The 15,617-nt window shown below is 45.1% G+C and overlaps 1 protein-coding gene across 2 annotated transcripts; it reads left to right on the plus strand.

Moving 5' to 3' along the window:
- The first annotated feature begins 3,213 nt into the window (after positions 1–3,213).
- Positions 3,214–15,419, plus strand: LOC110204526 (uncharacterized). 2 transcript variants are annotated; one of them, XM_020980712.2, is made up of 5 exons: positions 3,214–3,647; positions 4,010–4,090; positions 6,415–6,541; positions 7,072–7,167; positions 9,791–15,419. In XM_020980712.2, exons 2-5 carry the CDS (start codon positions 4,055–4,057, stop codon positions 11,461–11,463), a joined length of 1,932 nt encoding a protein of 643 aa, XP_020836371.1. In that variant the 5' UTR covers positions 3,214–3,647; positions 4,010–4,054; the 3' UTR covers positions 11,464–15,419. The 2 variants fall into 2 exon arrangements, with proteins under 2 accessions (XP_020836371.1, XP_078010666.1); XM_078154540.1 differs by lacking the exon at positions 4,010–4,090.
- Positions 15,420–15,617: the final 198 nt, after the last annotated feature.

A 15,617-nucleotide genomic window follows, 5' to 3' on the forward strand; every position in this document is an offset into this window, starting at 1 on the left:
CTAAGCGGACTAGTGAAAAAAGAAAGAAGGAAGGAAGGAAGGAAAAAGCCAAATGGGACACAAAATAACTCAATTTGTTACTTTATTAAATATAATGTTTACTCAAACTATATGTAACAGACACTTAGTTTCTTGTATAAGCCTATGAGTGCTGGGCCTGGAGTCAGAAAAACCTGAGTTCAAATCCAGCCTCGGACACATAGTAGTTGTGTGACTCTGGGCAAGTCACCACTTCTATCTGCCTCAGTTTCCTTATCTGTAAAATGGGGATAATAATAACACCTACCCCTCAGAGCTATTTTATGGTGAGGCTCAAACAGTATAATACATCCTTTGCGAATCTTAAAGCACTGCATAAATGCTATCTGTTGTTATACTGAAATGTGTGTGTGTGTGTGTGTGTATGTTTGTGTTTAAGACTGGGTCTCCCTCTCTCTCCTGGGGGCTGTTCGTTCTGAACAGCAGGGGAGCTCTGACCTGCTCCGTTTCCAACTCGGGTTAGGCTGCTCCTTCCCGCTCTGACCACAACCCCAGGGCCTCACTATATTAGTTTCAAACTCAGCTGCTTAGCTCACCCTCTCTCAGAATTCCCAAGCTCAAGAGATCCTTCAACCCCAGACTTCCTGGCAGCAGAGAGTACAGGCATGGACCACCACTCTCAGATTGTGTGTATTTATTTATTTACTTTTACATAAATTTATTTTGAGTTTTCAACAATCACTTCCATACACTTTTGAGTTTTAAATTTTTCTCCCCTCCTCCTCCGCCCTCCCCAAGATGGCGCACAGTATGATATAGGCTCTACATATACATTCCTATTAAACATATTTTCACATTAGTCATGTTGCAAGGAAGAATTAGAACCAATAGGAGGAACCACCGGAAAGAGGAAACAAAACAAAACAGGAGAAAAAAATAGTATAAAGTATGCTTTGATCTGCACTCAGACTCCATAGTTCTTTTTCTGGATGTGGATAGCATTTTCTATCTTGAGACTTTTGGAGATGTCTTAGATCCTTGCATTGCTGAGAAGGGCTGTCTGTCAAAGTCAGTCATCACACAACATGGCCATTACTGTGTACAACATTCTCCTAGCTCTGCTCACTTCACTGAGCATCAGTCCATACAAGTCTTTCCAGGTTTTTCTGAAGTCTGTCTGCTCATCATTTCTTATAGCTCAATAGTATTCCATTACATTCATATACTACAACTTGTTCAGCCATTCCCCAATTGATGGGCATCCCCTCCATTTCCAATTCTTTGCCACCACAGAAAGAGCTGCTATAAATAATTCTGTACATGTACGTCCTTTCCCATTTTTATGATCTCTTTGGGACACAGCCCTAGAAGTATGTCAGTCATTTATTAAACCCCATCATTTGTCTGGCCACAGATCATGCCGGTCTGAAGGATTCTGTGACCTGCCTATCAATCAGGGGGTGGGTTGTCATGGAAGTGGATCTAGTCTGGAAGCCATTTTAACTCCCTCAGGATAGTACATTTCACTTAGGCCTGGGAATATACCTAGTGTTTGATCTGAACAAAGTTGGGCTTGGGTCTGTTCCCCTTTTTTGTGATCCTTTGCCCAGAGATCCTTCTTTGCCTCTCCCCCACAAGGGTGCAGGTGCCTCCCAGACGTCATATCCTTGAGCTATGGGACATTTCCAGGGTCTGTCTGACTGTAGCTGACCAGGTCAATATGAACTCAGAAGGCTTTTCCACAAGTCAGGCACAAATAGTCTGTATGAACGTTTGGAATAGAGATGCCTCTAAACTCGTGCATCTCACATTTCTTTTGTATACCAATTCTCCAAAAGCCGCCCACTCTTTTCTAATCTGCTGTTGCCGACTGTGTGTCGGCTCAGTTTTCCCTCCAAGAAGGCAACAAAGTGTTCTCACCTGGAGAAGCATTCTAATCTGCTAACATTCAGTCTTCTGGTAGTTGTCTTTCTGTGGAGCCACCACTTCTGTTGAATGCGGAGGTTCAGCTTGGGGAGGATAAGTCTATGATTGGTCTAGCACTCTGTGCCACACATTACCTTACTCAATCTCACATCCTGTCTCTTCTCCTTACAATGACATAGTCTATGAAAAGCCAAAAGGGTGCCTCCACACAGTTTTATCGCATTTAGGGATGACAGTGCTGGTGATGAGATGGTCACGAGATGCACGTCTTCATTAGTAAGTGACTATTTGTTTCCAACTCCTTCCTTCCAAGGACTCCCTGCCGCGTCTGATAGTCTGAGCCTCTTCTAGCATTAAAGTCACCCAGAATCATAAGAATGTCCTCTTTAAGCACATTGATGAGGAGGGTCTCCAGGTCTCCATAAAATTTTTCTTCAACCTCATCAGGGTTCATCATAGTGAGAGTATAGGCACTTCATGAAGATGGTGGTATGGAGCTTTCCTGCAAGCAGCAATCACATTATCATGAGCCTGTCATTCATTCCTTTTGGGAGGCATACAAGCTTGTTGACTAGATTAGTTTTGACTGCAAATCTTGCCAGCTTCACAGCACTCCCCATCACCATGGCCCCGCCAGAAAAACATGTACCCAGCTCCAACTTCGGTAAGCTGGCCTTCATTTGCCGGCCTTGTTTCACTCAGGGCTGCTCTTTGGATGTGATACCTGCCGAGTTCTCTTGCAACAAGAGCTGTTTGTCTTTCAGGTCTGCCGGATTTTGTGTGATCTGTAAGTGTGCACACATTCCATGTGCCAATGGTGAATGGAATCGTCTTTGCATGTTTTTGTGTGTGTTTCGACCACAGGGTAGGAGACTCACTTGCCGAGGTAAGCAGCCAGGGTTGGGTGAAGCAGACAGTTTAGAGACAACTTTTCTAGCCTCTTTCTCACACCAGGAGGTGAACAGTGTAGTGTGGTCCTTAAAAGGCTGCTCAGACACCCCGGGGCTGCCCAATCCCACTGTTGCTTCAGTACATCAGGAAGACAAAAGTCAAGACTACTGGCTGGGTTCAAACCCTGCCTCTGCCGGACATGTCACTGTGAGCCCGGGATGGGGGTGGGGGGGGTGGGGTAAGACCCTGGCATTCAGAAGAGGGAGATCAGGACCCAGAAGACCAGGGAAGACAAGGCTGGGAGATGGGCTGGGCAGCAGCCTCACCTCTGATTGGGTCACAGATTGAGACCCGCCCCCGCATCCTGGCCAATGGGCGCTAGAGCTGTGAAACTGTTCAGAGGCCAGGGGCAGGTTCCGCGCATGCTCCACAGAGCCCCTGCCCATCCTGGCTTAGGGCCCTAGAGAGCCCCTCTGGACAATGCATCCCCATCTTTCTGAGTCGCGAGGATGCGGGGGATGTCCAGGCTGCCCAGTCCCCTCTCGCTCCCCAGATCCTCTGCCCCTGACGTGATCGGCTTATTTTGTTGAAGCGGATTTGTCGCCTGGGCCGAGGCGGGTGGCTGCGGAGCATGCGTAAGAGTCACTCCTGGAGCCCGAACTACGCTTCCCAAAAGGCCTTGCGGGGCAGGACTTCGCGTCCCACGTGATTCCCTTCGCGCGCTTTTTACCGGAACCGGAAGTTGCCACTCTTGAGCTGTGCACTTGCTTCGGATCTTGCTGTGGGAGCCCCAGAGAGGGTTACCCCAAAGGGGGCGGCCCCCGAAGACGCCGCCCGTGGTGTGGAAGCATGTAAGATCCTCGAGGGGAGCTCCAGCGCCCTGGGAACGGCCCCCAGCCCGTGTCCCCTTCACGTCAGCAGCTCCTGATTCCTGCCGCCTAGACCCTGGAGCCCCTCCCCCTTGGGACCTCACCTCCCCTTTGGCTCCTGCCCCGGGGCCCCGCCTTCCCGGACCCTGCATCTCCCCCCTCCTCTCTGGGCCCCCCAGCCCCTTCCCCATGGCCCCCTTGGACCCCAGAGCCCCTCTCTCCGAAGCCCGAGTGACGCCCCCCAGAGTCCCCTCTGGACTCGATGCGGGGGGAGCCGCAGAGATGGGTTGGGTCTCAGAACCGAGGGGCATCGAAGTTCCTCTCTGTCCCCTTCTCATCCCCAGCGCTGTCGCCCCTCCCCGGCTGCTGGGAGCTCTGAGGAGGCAGAAATGGCCTCTGGACTCCTGACAGCCAGCGCCCGCCAGGTGAGTGGGAGGAGCCTCCTTGGAACGTCATTCCCTGGTGTCCTGGGAGGAATTGACTGCGTACGGGACCCCGGGGCCTTCGCGGCATCGTTTACGTGGATTTGGACAGGACGAGTCAGTCCATGCGTAGCCAGTGTTCTGCCCCTACCGTGAGCCAGGCTCGGTGCCGGGGCAGGGATCCGAAGGGAAAAGGGAGCCTCTGTTATGGAGGAGTTTTAAATCTTGGGAGGCACATGCAAGTGTGAAAGGACTTGGGTCCTTTTTAAGCCAAGATTTCATCAGTCAGTCAGTAAACGTTTATTTCAACTACCATCGCTTTGTTCCTGGCGTTTTCTCTCACTGTCCCCATGCCTGGAACGCTGTCCCTCAACTCTGCCACTAGGTTCCCTCATTTCCTTTAAGTCCCAACTAAATTCCTACCTTCTACTGGAGACCCTTTCCCAGTCGGCCGTATTCAAGTACCTTCCCTCTATTAATTATTTCCTATTTATTCTTCCTAGATCCATCTATGCATGTATATGTGTGTGTGTGTACACACACACACACACGCACATATATATGTATACACACATATATATGCATGTATGGGTATATCTCTCCACAGACACACTTTATACCTTGGTTGTACACAGTTGTTTTCATGTTTTCTCTCCTAATCGATCGTGAGCTTTTCAAGGGCATGGATTGTATTTTGCTTCTCTTCATTTCCCCAGTGGTTAGCATAGTGCCTGGCTCATACGAGGTGCTTAATAAATGCGCATTGAATGATTGACTTTGATTTAGTAAAAGTCAGCGATGTGACATGGTCAAATAAAAGCTAATTCTGGTACTAAGAGACGTAGTGTCTAGAATGGCAAAGGTCGTGTGTTTTTTATGCTTTGTCTTGGTCATGTCACATCTAAGATACTTTTTTCATTCTGATCAACTGTGTTTTAGGGCAGGGGTCCTTAACCTGGGGTCTGTGATTTTTTTCAAAATATATTTTGGGGGCAGCTAAGTGGCGCAGTGGATAGTGCACTGGCCTTGGAGGCAGGAGGACCTGAGTTCAAATCTGGCCTCAGACACATGACACTTACTAGCTGGGCAAGTCACTTAACCCCATTGCTTAGCCAAAAAAAAAAAGGTCAGCTAAAAATATATTTTGATAACTGTTTCAATACACTTGGTCTCCTTTGTAGTCTTATGTATTTTTCTTTATGTATTTAAAACATTTTGAAAATAGAGGTCCATAGGCTTCACTGTAGATGATTCAAAGTAGGAGAGGTCCAGGACACAAAACACGGCTAAGAACCTTTGTTTGAGGGTGTTCTGTTTTAGGAAAGATAGAGAAGCCTTTGGTGGAGGGCATGATAGGCGAACAGCTGGTCCCCTATGTGAAGGGCTGTCACATGGAAGGATGAACCTTGTTCTCCCGGGCTGCAGAGTGAGAGGCTAAGAACGTTGGCAGGAAGCTGTGGAGAGGCAGGTGAAAGATGTCAGTTGGTTAAAATCAAGATAAACATCCGACAGGGCCCTCCAGAAGTTCAGTGGGCACTTGGGAGGTGTTGGCAGTCCTCTCCAAGCACCCGCTCAGCCAGGGACTGGAGGACCGTATCTTGAAGAAGTCCCAGGAGAGGATTTTGGTCAGGTTAGGCTAGAGGGCCTCTCAGCTGCTCGTTGGGATGATGAGCGCCCATGCCCGTGTTTGGTGAGGCTGTTGTGAAGAAAGGACTTTGTAATCCACAAAGTACAATCTCTCTACTAGCAGCTTTGATGCTGCTTCTGCATAGCTTCCTTTGATGGTCTGTGTTCCAACCAGAATGTTCCCGCAAGAATTCCAGAGTGTAATGCCCTTCCTCATCATCTCCACCTCTTACACTCTTTCTTCAAGACTCAGTTCAGGCTTTCCCTCCTCCACGTGCATGTAGCTTCCTCTGCAGATTTGCCAGGTACTCGTGCTTTCCCCTCTGAAATTACTGAGTTTTTTGAGTTTTCATTTCTGTCAGTATTTAGGGTGCAGGCATCCCCTTCTCCTCCAGGATGATGAGGCTGCTTGCAGACAGCTTTTGACTTGTTTCTGTCTTTACATCCCCAGTGTGTAGCCCCGTGCCTGGCACTCAGGCCAGACCAGCATTCAGAATGCTTACTGAATGAGCAAGTGAATAAATGACGCGTGATTGACAGTCTAGTTCAAACTTAGGTACATCGTAGGTGCTCAGTAAGTATTTGACTTGGAACACATTGAAGTTTGCACATTGAGAACCTCTCCTATCAGTTCCTGGACAACCACATCTTTCTTCCCTAGGATAGTCCTTGAGGACCCACAAATGTGTCCAATGTTTCAGGAATTGTTAACGTTCAGAGATGTGGCTGTGGTCTTCACCCCGGAGGAGTGGGGACACCTGCGCCCTGCCCAGAAGGAGCTGTACAGGGACGTGATGCTGGAGAACTACAGGAACCTGGTCTGCCTGGGTAAGCGCGGTGTCCCCTCTGCCTCCGAATCTGCCTGTTGGAAGGGCTTTGCTTTCTTCCTTAGTACATGTTCTGGGCTTTCTGGAGTGTCCTTTACTTCACATCTTGCCTAACAGTTATTAATCCTTTTGGCCAAACACCAGGGTTTTCGCCTGTTGCCAGGGAAGAGGCCTTTGTTTTATACAGCCATCAAGTGGTTGGTTGTATGACCCTTGAGGTTGTACCTCCCTTTACTCTGTTCCCTCAGGTCAAAGTTTCTCCCCCGGGGAGTTCTCTGAAGACATGAACGATGTGTGTTCTGTTAGCATGATGCAAATCTGGTCTGTGACCTCCTTCCCCATGCTTCCAGGTAACAGGAAGGGAGCATCTTCCAGCAATCCTTTGTCGTACCCTGTGGGCCTTCCTGGCATGCTCACTTTTCCCAAGAGAGAGAGAAAGGACATAGGAGGTGCTTAATAAATGTTTGTTGGGCTGGATTGAATTCTGAGATAGTTATCTGAACCCGGCACTTTTCTGTTTCCAATAAATAGGACTCGTCATTTCCAAACCAGATGTGATAGATCAGTTAGAACGAGGAGGGAAACTGTGGATGCCAGAGGGAGATGTCTTAAGAAGCACCTGTCCAGGTAAGTGAGTGAGTGACCATAACGTACAACATCACGACCGGTTGTTAACAGGAAGCACGTTTAAAATGTGGATCCAGGAAATTGCCCGTGATTCCCTCCCCAGGAATGTGGGGAAGAGCTGACCTCCGGCCGGAGAGCCTTCCTAGAGCCCCGTTCCTTCTCGCTGTTTTCCTGTTGTGTATCCATTGTGCGTTTGTACTACCAGGAGTCCCTGTTGCATCTCTCTTGCTTTGCATTATTTCATAAAGGCTCGTCCACATCTCTTTGTGTTCTCCAACCAGTCAGCTTAAGGAGTGTGGACTAGCATTTATGGTAACAATTTGCCCGACATTACTTAACCATTCCCTACTTGGACATTTCTTTCAGTTCCCAACACTTTGTGTTGGTTTTGTTCCAGTTCAGTGATATCATTTGATAGGAAATTCCTGATGCTGCATCTCCTCCATCCCTGCAGTCATGAGAATCTTTATGTAGCTAGCTCAAAAAAACAAGTTATATACCGAACACTTATTATTTTGTCACTTTCACTGCATATTGCCAGAGTACTCACCTTACAATTTCTACAAGTTTTAAATTCTACCATAAATGAATGAGTGTACCAGTTTCTACAACCCTGGCATTGAGTTTTGTTGCTTCTAATTTTCTCTGCCAATATATTGGGCATAAGGATCCTCAGAGTTGTTCTAATTCGTGCCTCTGATTAAAAGTAAAGTCGAGCAGTTTTTCAGTTGACTTTTAAGTTTGTCTTTCCCCTTTTGAAATTTTCTGTTCATATTCTTTGACCATTTATCCATTGTAGACTGGCAGTTCTTGTAAATTTTTAATATTTCCTTATGCATTTAATAATACCATATATCTGACCCCTGACAGTTACTAACTATGTGACTGTGGGCCTTATCAATTTTTCTTTCTCAGCCTTAGGCAACCAATATTCTTAAATTATAGATGGGTTGCAGCCAGTATTGGTGGAGGAAAGTAGTTTCCACACTTAATGAAATAATAGGTCTTTGAGATATTGACTTTACATATTTTACATGTGAAATTATTCTTCTTGTATGTGCCATCAACAACACTGTGAGAATATTTGAATCTAAGATATGAACCTTTGTTTCAGGGAGAAGTTTGAGGACATTAAGAGAATTTTTCGTTTCCCAAAGTCTTTTCAGCCTTTTCTCCTTTTCAGTTATTGGCCCAACTTAATATCCTTTTGCTGTGTCCATCCCTCCAAGATATGAATAAATATGTAAGGTCCCAAAAGACTTACTGTAGTTTTAAGCTTTAAAGCTGTATTGTTGGATAACATCTGAAGCTCGTCCATCTAACTGCGTGTTAGGGTGTGGATGATAGGCGTTCTTCATCCACCTGGTCTGCCCTGCATGGGTAGGTAGGCCAAACTCTTAAATGATTAAGGATCTTATCCAGGAGTCTCTCTAGTATTCTGGGACTTGATGACATGAGCACATGTGAAAAAATGAGCATCTAGAGTGTTTCACTGTTTATAGAAAATCCCTCCTCAGCTTGGTCTTTGCTCTGGGTCTCCCCCACAGTAGTAGCGAGCCCTTTTGACAAGCATTAGTCTCCCTCTTCTGCTTGCTCTGCTACTCACAGAATTTCAGAGTTGGCAGGGACTTCAGCAGCCATCTATTCTAATGCATGTGGGAGAGGAGACCTCACCACAACATGTCTGACAAGTAGCCAACTCTTTAATAATTGTATTTCCTGAATAAATGTATGTTTATGAGTTTTCTAACTAAAAAAAGACCTCCTCTCCATTACATCCTTCAAGGAAAACAATCGTCTTATTTTTATTGATCCATTTTATTTTTACTTCATATTTGTTTCTGAATAAACCTCTTCCCACTTCTCTACCAAACAAGCTTTCCCTTATAAGATGAAAACAAAAAGGAAAAAGAGCAGTTCACAACTAACATTCTTACCCTTTGGTATCATATATGTATATACTATTCCACACCTGGAATCTCCCACCTCTTCAGTACAGGGAGGGAGGTGCATGTGCTCAGCTCTTCTCTGGGGCTGTCGTTGGCCATTCAAATTGCACATTAGGTTGCATTTTTGTAGTTACTGTGTGTTTTGTTCTCCTTACTCCTTCTAACACAGGCCTGCACAGCTTGTGCTTATGGCCCTTGGGGCACTTACAGGATTTCCTCTGCAGACAAGGGATGTTTTCTTCTACATTTTTCAGGGTGCGTGGCATCTTTTGGTGTGCTGCAAGCGGCCTGAGGGCTGTAAGTTGTGCAGACCTGCTCAAACGGTTCACATACTTCTCTGAATTCTTCATGTTTGTCATCTTTTACATGAAGTCAGATCCTTTTATAGGAATGTACTTCAGCCATTCCCCGGTAGAACCTACTGATTGTCTTCCGTCAGAACAATGCTGGTGTGCTTATTTTGAGAAATGATGAAATGTCCTTTCTGTCTTTGACTTTCCTGTGAGTGTTGGTTTAAGCATCAGTGTAAAAGCTTTTCATGATACACAAAAATAATGCTGCATCATATATTGTGTATTTTATTGTTTGGTGGTCTTTACTGATGGAGGACGTAGAAGATAGGACCAAGTGTAATGCAGGAAGAAATGGAATATTTACACTTTTCTCTCTTTCAGGCTGGGAGAGAAGGCCTGAAATCAAACAGTCAGTCCCAAAGCTGGACATTTCTTTGGATGAGTTATTCCAGGAAAACCTCGTAAGGGATGGTACTTGTGCCTCCGAGTTGAGACAAACCTGGGAATGTGGTTCCCAGTTAGAGAGGAAACAGAGCAGTGAGGAAAAATCTCACGGATGTAGTGAATGTGGCAAGGCCTTCAGCCAGAAGACGCATCTAACTCAGCACAGGAGAATTCATACTGGAGAGAAACCTTATGAATGTAATGACTGTGGGAAAACCTTCCGCCTGAGTACAGCTCTTAATCTGCATCGAAGAATTCATACTGGAGAGAAACCTTATGGATGTAGTGAATGTGGGAAATTCTTTAGCCGGAGGACAAATCTTACACGCCATCAGAGCATTCATATTACAGAGAAACCTTATCAGTGTAATGAATGTGGTAAGGCTTTCTGCCAGACCAAAGAACTTACTCGACATCAAAAGATTCATACAGGAGAGAAACCTTATGAGTGTAATGAATGTGGGAAGGCTTTCTTTCAGAAGAGAGACCTTACTCGACATCAGAATGTTCATACTGGAGATAAACCTTATACATGTAATCAGTGTGGCAAGACGTTTCGACATAGTACAGTTCTAATTGGGCATCAGAGAGTTCATTCTGGAGAGAAGCCTTATGAATGTAAGGAATGTGGGAAGTCTTTTACTTGGAGAACATATCTTACTCGACACCTGAGAGTTCACACTGGAGAGAAACCTTTTCAGTGTAATGAATGTGGGAAGGCCTTCTTTCAGAAAAAAGGACTCACTCGACATCAAAGGATTCACACTGGAGAGAAACCTTATGAATGTAATGAGTGTGGGAAGGCTTTCTACCGGAGGACAGACCTTACTCAGCATCAACGCGTTCACACTGGAGAGAAGCCTTACCTGTGTAAAGAATGTGGGAAGGCCTTTAACAGGAACACACACCTTACCCAACATCAGCGAATCCACAAGGGAGACAGACCTCATCAATGCACACAATGTAGGAGGGCCTTCTTTCAGATAAAGGAACTTGTTAGACACCAGAGAATTCACACTGGAGAGAAACCTTATGAATGCACAGAATGTAGGAAAGCCTTCTTCGAGAAAAAAGAACTTAACCGACACCAGCGGATTCATTCTGGAGAAAAACCTTATGTATGTGTAGAATGTGGCAAGTCTTTCCTCCGAAAGACACATCTTAGTGTGCACCAGAGAGTTCACACTGGAGAGAAACCTTATCAGTGTGGTGAATGTGGGAAGGCTTTTTGTCAGAGCTCAGCTCTCAATCTACACCGGAGAATTCACACCGGAGAGAAACCTTATCAGTGTAGTCAATGTGGGAAGGCTTTTTGCCAGAGCTCAGGTCTTCACCTACACCAGAGAGTTCACACTGGTGAGAAACCTTATGAATGTAATGAATGTGGGAAGGCTTTCTGCTTGAACACAGCTCTTACTGTGCATCAGAGAGTTCACACAGGAGAAAAACCTTATGAATGTAATGAATGCGGGAAATCCTTCATTCGGAGGACTCACCTTACTAGACATCAGAGGGTTCACAATGGAGAGAAGCCTTATGAATGTAATAAATGTGAAAAGTCTTTTAGCCAGAGGTCACATCTTACTAAACACCAGAAAGTTCACACTTGAGAGTTTGATGAATAATGAACGGGATGGGGAAAGCCTTCTCTTAGGAGTATAGTTTTTTTGTTTACACTAGAAATCTTTTGAATGTATAAGGAATGTAGGAATTTGACATCATGTAATACTGGAGAGAAGCCTTAATAATGTAAAATCTTCTGAAGATCATGGATGTCAGATTTTAAGCATTGCACACACTTAGCTAAAATTAGTAGAGCGCTAAGGAAAAGGAAACCTCAGAGAGAGATCTCAAATTTTCCATAGTGGTTGTTCTATAGTGGTTTTGTCTGCTCAAGTCCTCAAGCACTTCTCTTCTCCATTCCCATGTTTATTTCAGGTGGCAAGCTATTTTCTTAAAAATTTTGGTAAATCCCACAAATTCTCTCTCAATTTCTCTATAAATTCAGAATCACTGTCTGTTTTTTTTCCCCCTTTTTATCACATAGAAAGATGTTTTAGATTCCTAAATATAGGTAGGAAGGGATCACAGGAATCACATGATTCAGCCCTCTCTTTTTATAAGATTGAGGACACGGGCCCGGAAGGTTATATGACTTTTTCAAGGTCACATAATAAGTGGTAAGAGGTTTCAACTCCAGGTGTTCTGACAGCCCATGGTACCACACAGCCCCTTCTCTTTGGTAAGGCTTCTTTGCCTATGCCCTTGCTTAAATTTCTCCCTCATGTTCTAGACCTTATTCTAGAAATAATTCCCTCTGAAGCATCTTCAGTCTTTCCACTGGCTCCTTGTCAGCTGCTAATAGACATGTTTTTGTCTCATTGCAGGATGTCCTAGCTCTGCCTTCCTTGGTTAACAATTGATTATTTCTAGCTGTTTGAATGGGAGGAAGCAGTAGAATAGTTCACCCCTCTCCCACTTGTCTCCTGCCGGCATAGGAATGTTGGGATGTGTGTGGCTGGGTGTCCCCGAGAGATCCCGGGGACTGGACTGATAAAGGCTGACTTCTGTGTCAGGCTGTGCTTTCACTTGTGTTACCTCCTGGCAGAGCTACCAGCAGGAGGTTGCAAATGAAGAGAGGGAGGTGTGGCATTGAGTTACAGCTTTGGGCCTTAGCATTAGAGCAGGTGGCTAGAAGTGTGTGACCTAGTTTGACTAAAAGCAATAGGTAGGGCTGCTGTAGTTTTTCTCTTTGGCCTTATTTCATGTCTACTCCCTGCTGTCTGCTGAGGGAGCAAGAACTCAGTGACTTCCCCTCTTCCTTGTTTACTTGCAAGGTCAATGGGCACGTGGAGATGCTGCTTCCATCTTCTGAGCTGAGTGGAGAAGTAGATCTGTTTCTCATTTTCTCCCTTTCTTTTCCTCTGCTTCCCTCCTTTCTTTCCAGACTCCTCCTTCCTGCCCCCAACATGAATCCTCTCTACCAGTTCTGGAACCATGATCGAATCTGCTCTGGCATTGTTCTGGCCTCCAAGGGCCAGTGTGCTCCCCTCTGGCACCATTGAGCTCTGCTGTAACCAAGGTGCCCCTTTGTGGCCACTGCCCCACTATATGTGCTTTCTCAGTATGCCCACTGGAATGTAAGCTTGTTGAGGGCAGTGTCTCTTGTTTTCTGAGTTATCTTCCCAGTGCATAGTATGGCACTTGGCATTTAATAAATGCTGTTTCATTCATTCAGTTCCCCATTCCCTTGAGGTAAAAGTTTCCCAAGTTCCGGCATCTGGCTCTCTTATGCCATACTTTCTGTTGAGACTCTCCCATAGTTAAGGTAACCAAGGTATATACTTGTCTAAGGGGCCAGGATTGAGGAAGAAATCAGGAAAGGGGCTTGGACAGCAGCTGAGTGATCTCATAGAGTCATAACCCAAACCTTCCCAACCTCAGCCATGCACACACAGAGTTTGTTTTAGTGATGTCCTTTTTGCACTAATTTCTCTACACACACCACACATCGAACCCTCATAACAAAGGACGAGCAAAAATGAACGCTTCTGAGAGTGTGTTCAACGTTCTTCACCTGCAACCCCTCCCCCTCTCTACCAAGGGGAGGAAAGTGGGTGTATTTTGTTGTTTTCTCCAAGTTTTGCCATTCTAAAATTTCTGTCAGAAGTATTTTATCTCAGAAAATACAGATAATGGACTGGTAGTCCTTGAAGTGAAACTTCAGACCAGACTCAATGGTTATCAACAGGCAGGGTTCTTTTCCCCGGGAGTCCAACTGGTCACAAAAGTAGGGAGCAGTTAGGATGATCAGTGCCTGAACTGAGGAAACTATTCACAAGTATGGTACTCCTGACTAGAATAGCAGAAGTTGTATTGTTAAAAGTAGACTGGGGCAAATCCCAGAATATGCAGGTGTGTGCCAGAGCTATTCTAATAATGAGAAATGGTGGAAGCAGGGTATCCTGCATCATTGAGTTACCTTTGGAAGGGGTGAGGGAGGAGCCGTGCATGTGGACGAAAGAATGGTAGAATGGTAGAGAATACTGAATGTGAAGTGCTGTATTTTAAAGGAAGAAATTTTATGTATGGTTTATGTTGCAAGCTTATTCCTCACTGCTGCTAGCAGGAGCTAAGTGGACCAGGCACATACTTAGATAAATCTAGGGTTCATCTACATTATTCCCTGACCTCCAGTAACCTTGGTTAAGGAGGAACAAATCTCAGGTTCCCCTGTCACCTTTCAGCAGAGTGCTTTTTGCTGTATGGGTGTAGGAGATGCCTGTTGAAACTCTTGCTCATGCAGTGGTAGTTCTTTTGTAATAGTAATCTTAGAGAGTTGCTTGGGATGCTGAATGCATAGCTGACTTGCTCATGTTTGCACAACCAGTATGTATCAGAGGCAAGAGTGGAAGCCAAGTCCTCCAAGGCTGGTCTTCTGTCCCCTACACCAAAAAGCATGGATTTTTAAAAGATAACAGTTAAAAGTTGAATCCTCATACTCTGTGTAATGAAGGTGAGTATCTTTGTGCTCGTTCACGAGGTTAAGATTGAATTATCACTGTCATTGTAGGCTGTGTGTTAGTGTTGTGTTGATTTTTCCCAACAATAATGCAACAGGATTTTATGGGTGGAAAACCACCGTTAAAACTGTGAATGGTAATGGTCTGAATTCAACCTGAAAAATGAAGCAAGTTGCAGGATACATAAGAAGACAACACTATATTGCTTAAAAATAACAACTAAAACAGAGATTTATATATACAAATAATGCTTAAATCTGGTTTGCCTCAAATGAATTGTAAACAGCGGGAGTTGCAATCATCACTTCTGATAAGGCAAAAAATTGTTCATGTTCTAATGCATAAAGAACTCAATCAAAAGTAGAAATGTTAAATACTTTTTAGATCTTTCTTATTTGGACTTGTGATTTCCTCAGAGAATTCCTTAGTGTGTAAACTCCCTCCACTAAAGCAGATTGGGAACTCAGCTGTAGTTTGTAGTGGCTTGAGGCAGAATTTAACATTTGCTCAGAGTCACTCAGCTAGTGTGTCAGATGTAGGACTTGAATCCAGGTCTTAACTCTAAGACTGTCTCTCTATCCATGTTTGTCTCAGATCATGACACAATTAAAAATTATAACTGACAAGTTAAAATATGAACAAAGGGTATAGACTTAAATGGAACTTAATGACAAGTATTGAGCAGGTCAAAGACCAAACCACAGAAACAATAAAAACATTGTACAAGAGTGATGTGGGCACGTGGTGAGAACAGTATCCGAAGACTGTCCCAGGCAGATTAGGCCAGCTCTTCCTTCCAAGTTATTGACACCGCCCTCAATTCAGTTCTCTCAGAGGACTAAGGCTTTGGCTGTTGATAGAACTTTGAAGTCACCTTTGTGCAAAAACCGTCCAGGACACTTGGAGCTATTAGTCTTCCCCCAGGATTCTGACTACACCCACAGAGGAGACCTGTGCCCAAAGCTGTAACCTTGAAGAATAATTTTCCCCTGCTCTGAATGCTCTTCCCTTCCTGTGGCTAAGTAAATCTGTTGTTAACTGTCGATGACCTTCCGGGCTCTCCTTTTGTCCCAGTCTTGGACCAGAACCGCCACCGCAGCCTGCCTGTAAACTCTGGCCTGTTATAGACCACGTCGCACGATTTGTGTCGGATGGCTAAAGCTTCCCACCTGTCTGCCCCAGCCATTTGGTGGTGCTTCTTGCTCCCCAAGCCACAACCTGCTGACACGGACTAGAATTCC

The sequence above is a fragment of the Phascolarctos cinereus genome, unplaced genomic scaffold (genome assembly GCF_003287225.1).
Source record: "Phascolarctos cinereus isolate Bilbo 61053 unplaced genomic scaffold, phaCin_HiC Scaffold_545;HRSCAF=1173, whole genome shotgun sequence".
Classification (NCBI taxonomy): Eukaryota; Metazoa; Chordata; class Mammalia; order Diprotodontia; family Phascolarctidae; genus Phascolarctos; species Phascolarctos cinereus.